The following is a 19,171-nucleotide window of genomic DNA, read 5'->3' on the forward strand; positions in this document are numbered from 1 at the left end:
ACTTATATCCAGGAATAAATAAGAACTTCAAGAGGTAGCTTAACATCATGATTGAATAACTTAGGATTCAGGACCACTGTTTTTATTCTTGTGAGAAATTCTGACACTGATATTGAGAGTCTGGTTTTTCTACCGGAAATAAACACAGCTATTAAAATAATCCTGTTCCTTTCTGTTGATCTCGCTGTGTAACCATCCTTGAATTGATGCCTGGACAACTTGCAGATTAAATTCTTAATTTCAGCATCATTCTTGTTTGAGTAATGCATTTGTGCTTCTTTGTGCTGCGCATACTGTACGGCTAAGGTCTTGTTCAGAGGGGGCATACAGAAAGTTTACCATTTCTTCTTAAATCATCATCTCCAAACACAACACCTTCCTGACTGATGCAATTTCCCATCTTTATTCCCATGATATGCCATTGATTTTGTGAATGTCAATTGTTGGTCCTTCTATTTATTCTAATAAAAGCATTGCAAACTAAGCATGTCTCTAATTGTTTTGTGTTACTGCACCACACAACCAAAATATATGATATATTGGGTCATGGTTATTTACAGAATGCATTTAGATTAGGATTTAGATACTATTTTCAAAACCAGAAGGTACCCATATATGAAGTAATTCAAGAGCCTAACATTTTTTTCTTAAAATACTGAATTTAAGCAAGATAAGCCCTACATCTCCTATTTTTACCTTGCACTCATCTCCATATGACATATCAAATAACTCAGTTTTTAAAATCTGCTATTGTATTTCCAGATAGTTTTAAAATATTGCCTCTAATTGCCCCCAGGAAATACATTGAGGTGATGCCTAAGAGATACAAGTACAAAAACACAAGGAAAGGATTGCTATTTTTCTTAAAAGGTGGACTGCTTCAGCTGTCTAATACCCACAGGAACCGTGTGAGAAAATCTTTTGTTACTGCCTTTTGATAACATAATCCCCTAGAGGTATCATTTCCTATTTCAGAGTGTTTAGGGGAAAGGTTCTTCAGGTTGTAGTTTATCCAATTGAAAGACTTATTAGTGTTGATCACAGACTTCAGCAATCTTCCTTCTGTTGGCATATACATGCAGAACTTCGAATGACAGTACTAAAAATGTGCTTAGAAAAGGGAGATACTTGGCAGTATTTGGAGCTGCCTCAAACAGTTTAGAAGTAAGTATTAAATATAACTTGAAATTATGATGCTGACTACAGGGAAATGTATCTTGGCTGCTATGAAACCTATGGAAGAGCTGCAAATACTGGTCTTCCCAAGACAACTTGAAGGGATCAGACACAGTCAACAGAAGTATTCAAGTAAAAACATATTCTTATTTATGTAATTTCAAGCATTTCTATGCATATAATGTTCTGCTTCACTTAAAACCTAAGGCAGCAAAGGGAGTTTTGCTAAAACTAAAGCAAAAAAGAAAAAGGCAGGATGTATAAAATACTTTTCTAAGAAGCAGAGGGTGAAAGTTTATAAGCAATTATAGATCTGTTATTAAACTGAAACAAGCATATCTGTCACTCTGCACTTTCTAGGTGCAATGAACATAAAATTAATATTTATGGAATTATATAACATCAATATAAAAAATAACTGCTCTCTCTCTCTCCCTCTCTCTCTCTCTATATATATATATATATAACAATTGTTTAATTGTTTCTTTGCTTGATGATTGTTTTAAAGAAAATAAACGGTGAAAATCAATGGTAATTAAATGGTAAATGGTTTCCTAAAACTACATCTGAGAGAGGTCCACCTAATGTCCTCACTGCGAAACAGAACTATTTGACTCATTCTACATTGGGCCAATAGGTGTCACTAGGGATACAAAATGTCTCACGTCTTCTGACAGAGAGACATCTGTTGAAAACTAGATCTGGGAGCTTAACATAGGTTCCAATTTTGTTCTTAATTTTTGTGCAAGCAGATGATTATGATCAATATACTGAAAATGTAAACCAGTGGCACTGGGCTTGAAGCCCGGTAATTTTTGAAGAAAAAGACAGAAATATTATTTGGTGAAACATCAGAGGCGTTTTAAAATGTCTGTGTCCTGGTAAAAATATCATGGTCAAACACTGTGGAATGGATGGAGCTGTTTTGTTTACGAAAGAGAAACCAACCACCCTCTAAAGAGGCTAAAATGAGAGGTAGAAGTGCAGATTCAGGGAGGTTGAATAAGATCCCCTGTATCAAAGGCTGGGCCCAGTACTGCACTTGGGCATTGCTGGTCTGGGCTGGCAGGACCTGCTGCAAAGGCTCTGCCAAGGTCAGTGTGGCTGCTGCAGCTCCCATGGGAAGCAATTCTGAAAAGACCAGCGTGAAGGGTGTTACAAAGGGATGAGGGAAGAGCAGCCATGAGGAGAGCAAACTCTGCCTGCTGTTTCCTGGCTCTGAAGTCTGGTGAGAGTTTAATAACACTAATCCCAGCTCCCACAAAGTCTGGGTATTGTCCTTTAGCCCTTCTTGTCCCCCTAGCAGCATCATTGAAGTTGGTATGTCAATAAACTGCCATCTGTCCATTCACTACTCTCCATTTTCACCATGTGCCATGTTGTTCTGGGTTTACTGTTCTGCCAGGGGTGTGTGGAACAAAACCAGACACACACAGGTCAGCATTTGAAATGCTGTGTGAACTACATGTGCCCTTCCTTCTTATGTCATTTGGGGAAGGGTTGAAGATGACATATCTTCCCTGCCCTTTGGGGGATATAAATTTCTGAGACTATTCCACATCCCTCTGCGTATATGACTTGTGAGAGAAGCCTGCTGTGTCCTAAGCAAACTGAATCCATGGCTGAAGGCACAAGATCTAGCAGGCAATATGCTGTAACCATAGTCACTAGAAGAAGTGCAGAGAACCCCCTGGACTCCAGGGCAGACTTGTCCTGGATTCCCAAATGGTATTTGAGAAAGCACAGCATGCTGAATCAAACAGAATGCAACATGTCTGCTAGAAAGGCTTTGACATATAGCAGGGCTTTCTGTTTCTTGTGGCTAGTGAGCTAAAATTTATCAATAGGGCAAAAGGACAGCAGAGAGGAGATTGTCAAAAAGCAGCAGGGGTGAGGCTGCTTGGCAAGGAAAGGGGATACACAGCAGGAGGTGACAACAAGACCAGAAGGGCAGGGGCTTTCCCCATAATATATTAGATACTGCAATTCCCTACACTGCTGCTACAGTCCTGTGACTGCCAAACAAGCCTGTGGTGATGAGGCAGGTCAAATATCAAGCCTGCAGGTTAAATCCACAAACCAGGGTCTGTAGTGCTCCTAACCAGAACACTATTGCACATTGAGGAGTTAGTGACCATGTAAAAATGGATCTGATCAGGCTGATCAGTGTGTGCAGTTTGTGTTTAGTTATGCTGCACATATTGCTTAGTGTCTGGGACCATACACTGCTGAACATATCATGGGGCTGTGGGCTAAACTTCATCTGCTAACCATAATGGAAAACCTCACAGATGGAGGAATGGAGAACCTCACAGATAGTCCTGAACTGGCACCTTGTGATGATGTTGCTGGCATATCCTTGTCTTTATCTTGAACAGCATTTTTCTGTATACTTTTATTCATCAGTAAAAATGATAAACAGAACATACCCATAAAATTGTAAAGATCACACCACCAGTGAACCTCTGCATGCATGGGATATGCATATTGTGCTGTTCCCTGAATAAATATCTATCCAATGCTGCACCACTTTGGGATCTGGCCACTGGAAGGGACATGAAATTGACTATGCTCTCTCCTTTCCCTTTCTCATGTAATTTCCGATAAGATGGAAATGGAAATTTAATAATTTTCTTACTAGTGTCCAAAATGAACACTTGCAGTGTCCATCTTGCTGAGGTTCATGGCCAAGCAAACTAGCAGGGGCCAGACAAGAGACTCCACCTAAATTCTTCTCTGGAGTGAGGGGGATGTAGACCCCCATGGAGGCATCTGACAGCTCTGCCACAAACAGTGCCCAGATTCAAAGCTTGGAAGCTGCTTCCACGCAGTCAAACACTTAGGAGAGGGATGATCTTGAGAGCAGAGGTTTCTGAAGTGCTGAGTGTTATGGAGGCAGTGACAGAGGTGGACTATTTGGTATATCTTCTGAAGTAGGAACTTAATGGCATTAAAATAGGTTAGCAGAAAGAAGTGAAAAAACCCTAACACATAGAGGTAGCTGACAACAAACAGCTGAAGGATGGAATTAATGGTCAAAGAATGTGGAAGCAGATACAATTTCACATGATTTTAAAGGGAAACTGGACAAAAACATGGAAAAGAAATCAGTTGAGTGGTAATAAAAGCACAGAAAATACTATCAGCTATTTAAGTTCCAGGACTGACAACAGCCAGTGTCAGGACCCTGAAAGCACAGCCAGCTTCAGCAAGAGATTTCCCCAGCACCCTCTGCACATGGGTCTGGAGCCTGTATTGGGTACCGGCACCATTTGTGAGAGGAGGACACAAATCCTAACCCTAACCCTAACCCTGTCCTTGGCCATTTACAGCAGATCTGTAATGAATGAGAAGAGCTCATACTGTGCCAAATCTCCAGTCAGAGGAGCAAACAGCACCTCTGCTTGAGTGTAATTAAGAAGTAGTGGACAGAGACGTGTGACAGATGCGTTTGGAGAAACAGAAGAGAAGACATGGGGATGTTAATAAGAAGGGGATTTTATAAAGAGCACAGCTGAAGGCACACTCTTGGGAGTCACTTCTGGGGCATTGCAGCCACAGGCAGCTCATGCTAGGGCAGTGACACTCCAGAGGAACAGCAGCCTGTTGGTCACTGATGCTGCAGCAAGGACATCCCTATGGAACTGCAGCTCCTGAAGTAGACTAGAGCACAGAATAAAGTGAGCAGCACCATCTGGCAGATATAAACAGTTATACACCAATCACAACCTCTTCCATTGCTTGCTGCTCCACCAAAGGGACTGAGTATAACAAGGAAGCTGAAACTAGTAAGCACAAGAGGACACTTTTTATATTGAAGTGAAATGTGGGGAAGCAGGATGAAGGGTCTGTTACATCGATTTTGTGAGATAAACAAAAAAAATTAATGTTAATCAGCAAGAAATTAAGTGAAACTCCCCAAGTCAAAGCTGTTGCCCACAACAACAGCTAGTTGTTGTGGGCAACAGCTTTGTTTCAGCCTAGGCATAGCACTGTAGTACGCTGCTGGTTCCTGTCTCCAGTTCTCCCTCCTGACAGACCTCAGTCCTAAGCCTTGCAGCCTTGTCTCCAGGCCCATCTCTTTTGCTCGTAAGTGTATGACAGAGCTCTGAGTGCACTAATGAATTTGTAATAGTCCTGCACTAAGGAATTTGTGAGAGTCCTGGAGCCTCTCCCACACCTGTGACCTCAGGAGCTCTAAGCTATGTGCTGGACTTTCAGTTCCCATGCGTATTACACCAGTGGTGTGTCACTCTCCAGTTCAAACACAGCTGTGCCCATTCCTGGCCAAGGACTCCTAATGTGACCTTGGCCCTGGCTTGTGATCACTGGACCTGGACCTGCCTCTGCTGTGTGAATTGACTTTGTGGTCAATGTTGTCTTTGCACCTGCCTCATAGCCATGACGTTGCCTTAGGATCTGGACTACCCATGGTCTCCAGGCCTGCTCTGCTCAGCTGCTGAGCCCTGGCTGGTGAGACTCCAGCTGGGGCATCCCCTTTGCCTCCTGGTTTATTCCTCTTTGGGAAAAGATGGCCCTTGCTGCTCCTGGACAGTGAGCTCAGTCCTGCCTGAACCCTCTGCCAAGCAGGAGGAGCCTGGGTCTCCGGTCACACAGGGCCTTGTCCTTACAAACCTTCCCAATCTCCACAAAGCTCTCACTCATTACTCAGAGCCAGTCTCCTGAATAATCCCCTTCCATCCAGCCAGACCATCCTTCCTGGCCTGCTCCTGACCAGCCTCTGGGGCCGGTTGGGGTGGCCTGACCATCTCACTCAGCTCTTGACCTCTCATGCCATGTCCATTTCCTATCCACTGCCCTTGTCCCAGCTCTGCATCCCCTGAAACAGCCCCCTAACACCCCACAGCCACTGAGCCACTCTGAAGTGAGTCCCTCCTGAGCACAGGTCTCCCTGAGGAGCAAGGGCACGCTGTCCTCACAGGGGAGGCTGCACTAGAAGCCCTCAGTGGCCTTGATCTTCCATGGGACCTCTTCCACATGCCCAAATCTCAGATCCCACCCCAGGCCATCAGCCCCTACCCCAGTGACACCACATCAGGGGCAGTTCTCCTGTTCCCCTCAGTCCTGCCCTGCTTGGCCATGGCCTGCTTGACAACAACTTGTGCACTCATTTCCTGGCTTGAACTTGAGCCTACTCTGTCACTGCTGACCTGCCTCGTAGTCACTGGATCTGATTGCAGCCCTCACCTGTGGAGAGACTTCCCAGCTTAGCTTTGGACATGCCCTGTCACTTTTATTGCCTCATGTTCTGAAGGCTTGGTTGGAGCTGTCAGCCTTTCAGGGTCTGTCCTGTTTCCCTCGCTCAGGTGGAATGGGGCTGGGCCCTGGTCAGCCAGCCTCCCATTCCACAGGCAGCAACCAGCTCTGATTGCTCCCTAACCCTAGGCTCTGGAAATGGACCATGGCCCTGGCTCTCCTCTTGCTGTGTCCATGGATGTTGGAGAACCCTGTCACTGACATTTGGTTCTGCTTCCCTATGGTCAGATATTGTGGTGAGGGCACTGCCCTGCATGGGGGCTGACTCTTGGCCCAGCTCACTGTCCTCATGGAGCAGCCCTGCTCCTGCCGCTTCTCTCAGTACACACTTTCCACCCAAAATATTGGCTGCTTACTCAGGCTATAGCTCTCCAATGTGACTACAAGGATATTATGGGAGATCATCCTGAAGGTCTTACTAAAGTCAGGTGTACAATATCCTCTGCTCTCCCTTTGTTTATACAACATGCTGTCCCATCCTAGACACCAATGATGTTTGTCAGGAGAGATTTGTCCTTGGTAAATTTGAGCTGGTTTTCTTCATCATCTTTTATTCCTTCACATGTCTCAAAATGTTCCCAGGAGGCTATGCTTGGGAGCCTTCTGCAGGGATTTGAGCTCAAATACAATTGTACAGGGCGTTAGTGACCTACATAGTATTTGCCAGGAGAAGGCACAGGCCTGAGCTTGCCGAGCTTGGAGCTTGGCTCCCCATCCTGTGCTGTCCTGCACATTGCCCTGGGCTGCAGCATGAACTCTGTGTGCAAGTCAGAAGGGAGGAACATGTAGGTAGCTCCCACTTGGCATGAGTGACTGCATCCCCTGCCTCCTAGCATTTATCATAAAGTGAAGCAGCAGGTCTTCATGTGAACATCCTTCTCTTTCTCAGAAGAAATTAACTGCTTTCTTCTTTAAAAATTCCTGCAAGAGCTCTAAAGACCAAAGCGTCAGTGAGCACCTATCTCTGTGGATGGGACTTGCATTGCATGCCATTCCTTCACTGGTGATCTTTCCAATGCTGCACAGCTTGGAGTTTTCTGCAGCTAAGGGAATCACAGAATCACAGAATCAACTAGGTTGGAAAAGACCTTTGACCTATCAAGTCCAACCTATGATCTAAGACCATCATGTCAACTCAACCATGGCACTGAGTGCCACATCCAGTCTGTTCTTAAACACTTCCAGGGACGGTGGCTCCACCCAGGTGGCTCCCTGGGCAGCCCATTCCAATGCCCAATCACCTCTTCTGTGAAGCATTTCTTCCTAATGTCCAACCTAAATGTCCCCTGGTGGAGCTTAAGAGTATGTCCTCTTGTCCTATTGCTAGTTACCTGGGAGAAGAGGCTGACCCTTACCTGACTATAATCTCCTTTCAGGTAGTTGTACTGAGTGACAATAAAAATTATCTATATTATCCTCTTTTTCCTTTCAATGTTAGCTGCAATAAGTGGCATTTTAGCAGTGTCTTAGAGACTTTTTCTTGACACAGATCATAATGAGTACTAACTCTTAGTGCCTTGCAGCAGTGCACTACACCTTTTCAGTGACTGCAGAGATCTGTAGTCTCCTCAATTCTCCTCCTGTTCCTTTCTGAAAATTAGTCGGTTTTTCAAATCATCAAGAACCTTCTCCAATCATCCTGACTTTTCTTTAGTCTTCATTTTGCTGTTGTACCTAAAAACCTTTTTTTACTGTCCTTCACATCCCTTGTCAATTTTCCCTCCAGCACAATTTTTGCTTTTCAGATTTCATCTCTCAGTGTATAGTGAAAGCTTCTATACTCCTGCCTGGTGGACTCTCCTTGCTTTCAACTCTTGTATACTTGCTTTTTGCATTTGAGCTTGGACAGAATGAAGGCACCTTTATCATCAGACACATGTTGCTTCCACAGAAAGATATTTAGCAGGTATGGAAGCAAGGCAAAGGCTTTGCATGTATGTGAGGCTAAAACTCATTCAACCACAGTGAGGATGTTTTTCAAACATGGGAGTCAAAGACTCCCATCTAACCCATTACTGACCTGTGGGATGTGATCATTGAAAATTATGCCATGAAGGTCACATCAACCTATGTCAGGGGGAGCAGTAAGAAATCATCATCTGTATAATGAAATCTAAGCCTGTGTCAGTCTCCAATGAATAAAGGGATGTGAGATGTCATATGGGATATTGCAATGACAATTAAGGGCAATGACAAATGCCCTGTCACTGTCTGTGAGAGATCAAGGCAGCACTGCAGGCAACACAGTGCACCTCTCCAATGGAATAGAGCTGTTGCAGAAAGGTGCCAGGTGGGCTATGGGCTCTGAAGGAGCTTGACCAGATACTTCATTTACTTAGTACTGGGGAAAAAACAGAACCACAGAACAATGAAGAGAGAAACCATTGATAGCTGCAGCACCCAGGTCTGCAATGGTAACAAGTTAGACAGTCAGCTGCAATCAGTAAATCTCTCTGTGACTGGTTACCTCCGTCTCTGCTTGAAAGCCAGCTTCTGGAGTCACAATGTGGAATGAAGACAAACACAAAACAATGAATATGCTCCTTTCTATTGGCAAAAGAGCAGGATCAAGGACAGAATCCTGAGTTCTGAATAGGTTTTTGTGATTACATGAGAGGCTTTGTTCTGTGAGCTGACCTGAACTTCATATCCTTTTGGTTAAGTTACTTTTACACTGTCAGTTGTCCAAAGCTCAGGTACTCAAGAGTCTGTTGGTTTAGGGACAGCTCCACAATGAAATGCCTGGCTGAGGAAAGGGCAACTGAGCCTTAGCTGACCTCTTTCTTGGGACAAGCATTGTCAAACAAGGATGTGTGACTGAACTGTTCGTGCCGCTTGCACAGCTGTGCTTGACAGGACAATCCATTGCCAGTTGTCCCAGGTAGTCTTCCAAGTGCAGGAAGGTTTGCTTACTTTAGACCTCATGTCAAGCAGACTGTAAAAGACCTTTTAGGGTTGATGTTATGCTGCTGGTCTGCTCTGATCCAGTTCTTCATTTGCTCATGGGTATATTCTGTCGCTTAAAATGGGCCTTGCATTATCTTCCAGTCGGAGCACAGAAAACCACACCAGACCCCTCATAAAGAACACAGCTTCCCTTTATCAAACATTATCCCAGCAGAGCTTTATATCCTCCATGTATTTGCTTATTGTGGGAGTGTTCTGAACCTGAAACTCCAATTCTTGGAGAGAAAACATGATTTTCGTATAACTCATACAATAAAGCTCTGCCTCAAATGCATACAAAGCTGTTCTGAAGATCTGGAACCAGGACACTACACAGAAGTTAAACTCACCAGATTAAAAAAAAAACACACTGGGATAATTTTAATTCTATTCTTGCAGTGTGATAGTGTGTAAAAAAAATGATCACCAAAAGTGCAGCTTCCTCCTGAATATGTTTGTAAGTCCTAAAATTCAGATCATATGAGATGAACTGGACTTGTGATACAGGTCTGGACACTTCTGTAATTCATGTATGATCAACCAGACTAGGGGAATGGGAATTGTAGTTGTTTAGCAGAGTCTTGAAGGACATTTGAAAGGCAGATTTCACTGAGGTAAATACACTGACCAACTCTCACACGCAGCAATTGAAGACCAGTGTGATGGAAGTAGAACTAAATCCTTGTGGACATAAAGTGGCCCTGAACAGAAAAAGGATAAGGAGTGAAAATAGCGGCATAAATCTGAGGTGCGCTATGAACAATGTGATAAAACAGTTTATTAAGTGAAGACACACAGGTTTGGAGAATCATACAGTATCTCAAACTGGGAGGAAACTATGAGGACCATTGAGTTCAGCTCTCTGATCCTTGCAAGACTACCTGCAAATAAACCATATGACTAAGAGCATTGTCCAGATACTCACTGGGCTCTGACACACGGGGTGCTGTGTTACTTCCCTGGGAAGCCTGTTTCAGGGTGTGACTGACCACTCTCTGGATGAAGAACCTTTTCTCAGTGTCCATTCTGAGCTTCCCTCGATGCAACTTCATTCCATTCCCTTGTGGCTCATCACAGGTCACCAGAGGGAGAAGAGCAACACCTCCCCCTCCACTGCACCCACTGAGGAAGTTGTAGGCTGAGATGAGGTCACCCCTCAGCCTTCTCTCCTTGTTCTTGAGACCCTTTACCATCTTTGTCACTCTCTGTACAGGCTCTCACAGTGTGATGTCCTTCTTACATTGAGGTGACCAAAGCTGCACACAGGACTCAAGGTGAAGCCACATCAGTGCAGAGTAGAGTGGGAAAATCATAGAATCAGAGAATAGTTTGGGTTTCAAGGGACATTAAAGATGTCCCCTGCCTTTGGCAGGGTCAATCACCTTCCTCAACCAGCTGGTGATGCTGAACCTGATGCACCACAGTATGTGGTTGGTCCTTTTGGCTACCAGGACACACTGTTGACTCATATTCAACTTGCCATTGACCCAAACCCACAGATCTCTTTATGAAGGGCTGTTTTTAACCTCTCATCCCCCAATCTGTACTTGCAATGAGGATCACCCCACCACAGATGGAGAATCTGGCACTTGCTCTTGTTAAATTTCATACATTTGGTGATTGCTGAGCTCTCCGGTCTCTCCAGATCTCTTTCTAAGACCCTCGAGGGAATCCACAGCTTCTCCTAGTTCAGCACAGCTGGCATTAGCCCACACTGGCTAATGTTCACTTCAGCTTTTTCATCATCATCTTAGAAGGATGACTAATAATCAATATATTGTGGGCACAAAGCTTAAAAGGAAAGCAACGTGTGATACATGCCCTGTGACTTGGGGTCCAGGCACACCTCCCACTATTTAGTCATATGTCAGATTTTCTTCTGGCTACCTAACACTTCTAGAAAGCACTTCTGCCTCTCCTGATATCTGTGTTACACCTCACCTCCTGAGCTACACACTGACAGACAATGACTCATCATGGGGAATGTAGATTTACATGACACATTTATTTTCACAAGAGGAAGCAGACTGAGTTAAAGAATACTGCACTACCTAAACTTTTGACAGCAGTACAGGAGACTACTCTGCTTAACAGAGATCACAGTTATGTCCCATATGTTCTAAAGTATTACATCATACAGACTTTGAGATCCCCCTCCTGCCTTCCCCCCTTCTCGCCCCACTTTTAGAAATCACACTGTGCTTTGCAGAGGTCAGAATGGTTTCTTAACTGTTGACCATTCTATTATTCCAATACAGAACAATAGCTTTTATAAATGAAATATACTTGCTATTATATATTATGATTGTCCCACAGACCATGAACACTCTAGCTGGATTTCACAGTTCCTCCATCATCTGTCATGTCATTTAGTTACTCACGGAGAGATACAAGGCAAATGCATACACAAATACATTTGAACTGACTGTTTTTTACTTTATCTAGAGTTATGTTTTGCTGTTAATCCCTGAGAATAAAATACTTTGCTATAAAACCACATTCATAGAAAGATCTTTTATAAATATTCCAGCTTCTCAAAGAAAATATTCCTGGTTTCGACTTTCATCTCAATTGGTTTTGTCACATGCACCCTACTTTATTTCCACATTTTTTTAGAAGAATAAAAGGCTAAGTCCTGCCCTCTTATCTCTTCTGTCCAGCATGGCTGAATTTTGTACATTCAGAAAGGACTAACTGAAAGAGAGTTCTGGTCTATTACTGCAACCTTAATACCAATTGACTACTTATTAACATATTGACTAATAACTACTAATTATGTGTGAAAACTAGAGTTTTCACATTTTTTGTTTCTTACTGCCATCCCAGCATCTCATTGCAAATGAGGCATTGTTTTCCAGCCTCTTCTCCAGCCAAATGGTCCGGATGTACAGGTTGAAAGCACTGTTAAAAAGCATAAAATACTAATATTTGTTCTCCCTTCAATCAAACCCAAACCCATTGAAACAAAAAATCCTCACCTAATACCATTAATTGATTTTTATGGTGTCAAAAGTCAAACTTCGGAGGGACAGCAGTGGGTGGGTCACAACTGAGACTGTATAAATTCCCAAGGGCTCAGCCAGTATACCCACATACAGCTGGAAAGCTGTATTGTCTTTGGTGCTGAAGCCTGAAGGTAAGCATTTCTCTAGAAGAAATTACCTTCTTACTGCATTATTCCTTGGTTCTGACTAAACTTAAAAAGAGAGAAGTTATTGTCTTGTGTTTGATATTTTTCAGGACAGAATATTTACATGATCTCTACAAATCTCACCAGTGTACATTCATTCTACAGTATTTTGTTATGTGTAAAATCTGAATGTTTGTGGTTTTGGGGAGGTTTTTAAAGTTATTCTCTGTGCTTAAAATGTTATTTTGTGCTCAAAATATTATTTTATTTCAGAGCATCTTATCTTCCCATTCTGTATCTTTTAAGATTGATTTTGACAGACAAGCAATAAATTTCCTTGCTTGATCTCTGGTTCAAAAGCATGCATTGAGAGAAGAATTGTGGTGTTCAGTGAATTTGCTAAGTTTATTTTAGTGTGAAATTTCTCTAAGAGTTGCATTTCTGAAAAATACAGTTGGTGAACACAACATAAAAAGGTATGTGGGTGTACAGATGTATAATTTTTAAATAATTTATCAGTGGGAACATGTATACAGAAAGGAAAGTGAGAGAAGAATGTGTGCGTCTGTATGTGTATATCCAGGAAGCCAGTCACAAAACACTTTGGTAGAGTTTAACACTACAAAGAGAAACTTGAGATCCTAGCATTTAGCTCCCATGTAAGGGGCTGGATTTTGAAAAACAGCAATTTAATTTCTCAGATTATAGTCTGAGAAAACATAGCATGTTTATGTGAAGCAGACCATATCTGAAAGCACAATACAAAGAAACATCAATTTTGTGCATCAGTCTTGCTCCTAGATTCGATGACCTTAGACAAATTATATTGCATGTTCATGCTTCTATTACTAAAACAAGGGTAAGCTACAGGCCTTTGAAGATCTACTGACAGTAAGTACTGTGCAACAAATAGATACTTTACTACACCTACTTACTCTTAGAAAATAAAAACAGCTAGCCTCTGCTTTTATCTTTATTTGCCCAGAGCTAAACCAAATGGAAATATAATTTGTGCTTAAATTTCCAGCTTTGCAAGTATATGAAAGAGAGAATATTTTCATGTTTTCATCAAGCTGCTACAAAGTACTAAGGAAATGTAGCCTTGAGTAAATAAAATAATAACAGGCAATTGTTATTTGACTTCTTTGAAAAGGTAAACAGAAACCATAGATTCCAGAGCTCTGAGGAGCTGTTAAAAAATGTGAATGTATAGAAATGCAGAAGGAAACAGATTTGTGAAAACACAGTTTCTAGCATGCATGAGAGGTGAGCATAGCAACGAACGTGTTAACATAGAATGATTTCCAAATTACTTGTTTATATTTTATAGCCTGAAAATTCCTATTAAAGTGCACGTGCTGTGTGTGCATGCTATTTCCATTATTACATTGCTATTGTCCTTCTGCTCTCTGCTCTAGGCAATACTGCTGCACAATGGCCTCCATCGGTCCAGTGAGCACAGAAGTTTGCTGTGACATATTCAGGGAGTTGAGAAGCCAGAGAGTCCAGGAGAATGTCTGCTACTCTCCTCTGCTCATCATTTCAACCCTCTCCATGGTCTACATAGGTGCAAAAGATAACACCAAGGCTCAGATAGAAAAGGTGAGACTACATGGAGGATTTAAACCCTCCTGCTGCTCAACAGAGCCACAGCCCTTAATGATATAATAATGTCGCTCAGAGGCTAAAAGATGTGGATCCAGAGTTAACAAAAATGTGGATCCAGAGTTATCAAAACCTGTGGCCACCTGAAACTCTCACAGTGCTAAATAAATGCATCAGCCCAAAATCTTGAGACTGGATTTAAATTTTATCATACTTTAGCAGTAGAATTCTCAAAGACAAAAATACATTCTTGAAACGCTTTTTTTTTTTTTTTTTTTAATAGGGAAAGGAAATAAAATCTATAGGGAAAGAGCCAAAACATATCCACAGACTGCAAAGTGTTTCATGTGTTTCCTACAGCTCTCATTATCGTCACAGAGTGGCTGGCTTGTTACCTACAGGAGGGTTGACATTATTGGTAGCACACACTGGAGCCGAATCCTAGATGCTCAATAGAAAAAAGGATCATCTAAGCAGGCAACAGTATGCATGGCTGTTCAGAGATGGTACAGATAGATTGCACTTTTTGAGTCATTCTCAATTAGTCAATAGGTTTGCTTCAAACATGATGTGTTAATCTCTGTTGCATAACCTTCTTCTTGTCATACCAGTTATTTCAACTACTGTTATTCCTAATTACAGGCTATCCACTTTGATAAAATCCCAGGATTTGGAGAGAGTACTGAATCTCAGGTACAGAAAAAATTTAATCCTTTCTCTATGTCGGTTTCTCCTTCAAAGTCTATCAGATAAAGCAGTCTTGTAGCAGTTCCAAACCTACTCCAATGTGCAGCTAGTGCTTTTCATCCAGCATTTGGGGGAACACTTTGTTCATAAGAATGAACAGAGAAGATGGGTAACAGAGAATTCAGAGCAAGCATAAAATGAAACCCATCACCATAATATTGGGCCAATAGGGGGAAATTATAGATATTTGTATAACTAGGCAAAGTAGCTGGTTGCCAGTGGTTAAACAGAACATGTTGGGAACTGACCTGCTGAAGCTAGATTACTGTAGCAGACAATTAAAAGTTCCCCCGAATGGCATGAGGAAATTACAATAGAAAACCAGCACTGAAATATATATATTACAAAATTACTACATCAGCATAGGAGGAACAATTTTATAAGCAAAAGCATCAACTAATTTACTCCTTTCATATAGTATGTAATACCTACTCATCATTAAAACTAGGGTATTTTTATTTGTATTCATGTCAATCAGTGCGGCACCTCTGTGAGCATCCACGCTTCACTTAAGGACATTGTCACCCAAATCACCAAACCAAGTGACAATTATTCCATCAGCATCGCCAGCAGACTTTATGCTGAAGAGAAATACCCAATTCTGCCGGTGAGTTGCTCTAAGATCTGATCTGAATGTCAAAACTGTAGCTTTCTGTAATACAAAAAGCACTGTCAGAAGTGAAGGGTCTGCTAAAGAAATTTTCCTCCATATGGAGGAAGATTCCATAAAGATTCTATCTATCACAGCCCTAACCCCTGAAACTCTTGAGAAAAAACGTGACTAGCCAAAAAGATGTTTGTGCAAACTACAGTAAAGATCCAATCAAGTCAAGGTATAATTAACAAAGAGATAACTCCAACTCTTTTCTCAGCTTGGAAAACAAACCTGAAAAAAACTTCAGGTTCTCAAAAGTATTCCAAGGTTTTCCATTGAAAGGAACATTTAATTTGAAATTCAAGGAGAATACCATTGCAAAAAAAAAAAAAAAATTAAAAGTGGGCAAAGATAATAAAAACCCCATACTTAACTGAATGTTGGTTTTAGATTAAACTCAGTTCTGGAAAATATTTTTTAAAATGTGGGCATATACTTTTGCTTGAAACAATGCATGTCAAATCTTAAGATGCTTATGAACTAGCTCATAGTTTACTGATGAGCCTTAATAAGCAGATTGCTCATATCTGTTAATTTCATTCTTGCCTTTTACATCTGCAAAATGCTTTGACATTCTGAGCTGAAAATGGCATACTCTTTCTTTGCAGGAATACATTCAATGCGTGAAGGAACTGTATAAGGGAGGCTTGGAATCGATCAGCTTTCAAGCAGCTGCAGAAAAATCCAGAGAGCTCATAAATTCCTGGGTTGAAAGACAGACAAATGGTAAGAGGAAGCCAAATGTCAGCACAAGTATTTTCCCTTCTGCCACCATGTCTGAACAACATGTGAGAACATTTAAGTCAGGTGATGAAAAATCAAAATATCTCCCTGTGCTCATTTTCCTGGATAAGAGATCAGTTCCCAGATACAGAACTATCATCTAACAATTTCTTTTTCCTCAGACACATCCCTGTTAGAAGACTCTCTCTATCTGTAGAGGCTTTCTGGATATGTAATATTTCCAGTCCAGATAAAAGGGACTAAAATATGCTAAAATATTTCCAGTCCTGATAAAAGGGACAGCACTAAAATATGCCTTTTACACATTGACAAATAGTTTGACACCAATTTTTCCACTTTTGTTTGATGCAAAAAGTATTAAATGTTTGGTTGGGAGACCATCCTGGGATATAAGGTTCCAAGAGTTCTTCCTGTTGACAAAAAATATGCTAACTTTGTATCAAGTAAATCTCTGGATCTTATATCTCTTACTATAATTCTTTATAGGGAGAGAAACAACAACCATTGCCTACAGCAGTAAGCAAATCAACCTTAGAACTACAAGATAACACTACAAAACTAAAGCAATGTCCTTGCCCTACACTCTCCTTCCCACAAATTCTTTACCCTCCATTTAATGTTGAAATTGCCAAGTAAGATGTGTTATACACAGATGTATTATACATGTTCTCTTTCCTGTGCATTTTGAAAGGGTCTATCAAAAATATCCTTCGACCAAGCTCTGTGAGCTCACAAACTGACATGATCCTGGTCAGTGCCATCTACTTCAAAGGACTGTGGGAGAAAGCATTTAAGGAAGAAGATACCCAGACAGTTCCTTTCAGAATTTCTGAGGTATGTGGGCCTCACTTTAAAGGTGTCATGTTCTAGAATTTATGAAGGGAGTTGACAAGTTGCTGTATAATCTTCCCGAAAAACAGCAATCATCAGCTTTAACCATAAGTAGGCATTTCTACACTCTAGGAATACTCTTTCTGAAAACTATATTGTTTTCTTTGGTTTTGCAGCAAGAAAGCAAACCTGTGCAGATGATGTCTCAGATTGGTACATTTAAAGTGGCAGAGATCCCTTCTGAGAAATGCAGGATCCTGGAGCTTCCATATGCCAGTGGGCGGCTGAGCCTGTGGGTGCTGTTGCCTGATGACATCTCTGGCCTGGAGCAGGTATGGCCCTGGCAGCTGGCTTTCAGAAAGCCATGAACACAGTGAAATTCTAGGCGCAAGGAAGCTCTTCTCAATTAAGTTATCTTAAAGCACATCCTCAGCACAGATCTGAATATTGGCAGCATGGGATTGTTGCATAGAGACACACAGCTCTCTCAGTGGTCCTGCAAATGTTTGTGTGAGGATGGATTGCTAAACAACTGCTTTAGAGGGTTAAATTTTTGTCACTGCAGAACTGATTTTTCTCAAATAAGCAGCTGCTACTCCAGCACCTTGAGCTCCAAAGCTTTTACATTTCAATTTCTGCATACTGAGGAACTTACTGGGAAGTTCATCTTAGCTTGAGTATTTGTAATTATTGAATGGTTTGACAGCCTTCAACATGCTTCCTTCATGCCTTCAAAAATTAAACTATCTAAAAATATGAGTATTGGAATGATTAAAGCAATTTCAGAAAGTAAAATATACATGACATATTACTGTTGGTAGTCATTTGCAGGAATGCAGTTTGAATAGGAAAAGTTATGCAATAAATCCGAGTTCATTGAAAAGATTGCACTAATTCTAAGAACCTATATTATAAAAATAAAGAGTTGTTTGAACACAGCTAAATTTATTCAGTAATAACTGATAGCTCATTTATTACTGAAGAAATTTAGCTGTGTTAAAATGCCTCTTGATACTTCAGGTATTAGTAAACCCTTTAACACTTCCTTACTTGGAGGTCTTAAATGTAAGTAGAGCTTACAAGTCATAAGCACAGAATGGCTTCTGGAATATATTTCTGAAGAAAAGAAGATAAATTGGCAAGAGCTTTGGGAAATTTGCTGAGTAGCCATCTAGTCAGGACTATAAATTGCCAGTGAGCCTATTAAAGAAATAGGAAGCAGGACAGAGAAGAGAGAGTCATGGTTTGCTTTCCTCTTCTAGACACGTTAATCCATATGTACCCAGAAAATGCACCATAAGAAAAGCAGTCAGTTTAAGAGAAAAAACCCACAATGGTACTGCATTGCTACAAAAGGTGTCGTGCTCTCATCCCAGAGATATAATTTGTTTGTTTCTTTGCAGCTTGAGACCGCAATCACCTTTGAAAATCTCAAGGAGTGGACCAGTTCTAGAAAGATGGAAGAGAGGAAGATTAAAGTTTATCTGCCCCGCATGAGGATTGAGGAAAAATATAACCTCACATCTGTCTTAAAATCCTTGGGTATCACCGACTTGTTCAGCTCATCAGCCGATCTCTCTGGCATCTCTTCAGCACGGAGCCTGAAGGTGTCTGAAGCATTCCATCAGGCATTTGTGGAGATCCAAGAGGCAGGCAGTAAGGTGGCACGCTCATCAGGAGCTGGGGTAGATGACATAAGTGTCTCTGAAGAGATTAGAGCTGACCACCCTTTCCTCTTCTTGGTCAAGCACAACCCAACTGACAGCATCTTGTTCTTTGGCAGATGCTATTCCCCTTAAAGAGAGGAAAGCTGAAAGAGTTTCTGTCCCTCACAGCAAGACCCAAAGTGTTGCAGTATCAAGGGTAAAAAGAAACATAAACTTTCTCTTTTGTCCATATTTTCTAAATCCAGAATGCTTTATTTAAAAAAATATTAAAAAAAAAAAGAAGTTAAGGCAGAGAAATTTTGAAATTTTGCCTGGAAAGCAGAGGCCCTTTGCCTTTCCTCTGTGCTGGGTATTATTATTTACTCATAGATGAAGAGTTAAAGGAATGAAAAT

At 41.4% G+C, this 19,171-nt stretch overlaps 1 protein-coding gene across 1 annotated transcript; it reads left to right on the forward strand.

Moving 5' to 3' along the window:
* The first annotated feature begins 13,963 nt into the window (after positions 1-13,963).
* Positions 13,964-18,910, forward strand: LOC128942234 (ovalbumin-like). The gene is made up of 7 exons (XM_054284543.1): positions 13,964-14,131; positions 14,777-14,827; positions 15,360-15,488; positions 16,145-16,262; positions 16,972-17,114; positions 17,288-17,443; positions 18,515-18,910. The coding sequence occupies exons 1-7, from the start codon at positions 13,964-13,966 to the stop codon at positions 18,908-18,910; spliced, it is 1,161 nt and encodes a 386-aa protein (XP_054140518.1).
* The last annotated feature ends 261 nt before the right edge of the window (positions 18,911-19,171 follow it).

Source organism: Melozone crissalis, unplaced genomic scaffold (genome assembly GCF_028551555.1).
Source record: "Melozone crissalis strain CALT ecotype California unplaced genomic scaffold, PUWL_Pcris_2 ptg000042l_1, whole genome shotgun sequence".
Taxonomy (NCBI): Eukaryota; Metazoa; Chordata; class Aves; order Passeriformes; family Passerellidae; genus Melozone; species Melozone crissalis.

What these genes read in the sequence shown, in the direction of transcription:
- LOC128942234 (XM_054284543.1), top strand. Translation starts at nt 13,964, where the DNA reads ATGGCCTCCATCGGTCCAGTGAGCACAGAAGTTTGCTGTGACATATTC. An exon ending in AGAAATACCCAATTCTGCCG is followed by an intron (nt 15,489 to 16,144) that starts GTGAGTTGCTCT and finishes CTTTCTTTGCAG; the next exon opens with GAATACATTCAATGCGTGAA. An exon ending in GGTTGAAAGACAGACAAATG is followed by an intron (nt 16,263 to 16,971) that starts GTAAGAGGAAGC and finishes GCATTTTGAAAG; the next exon opens with GGTCTATCAAAAATATCCTT.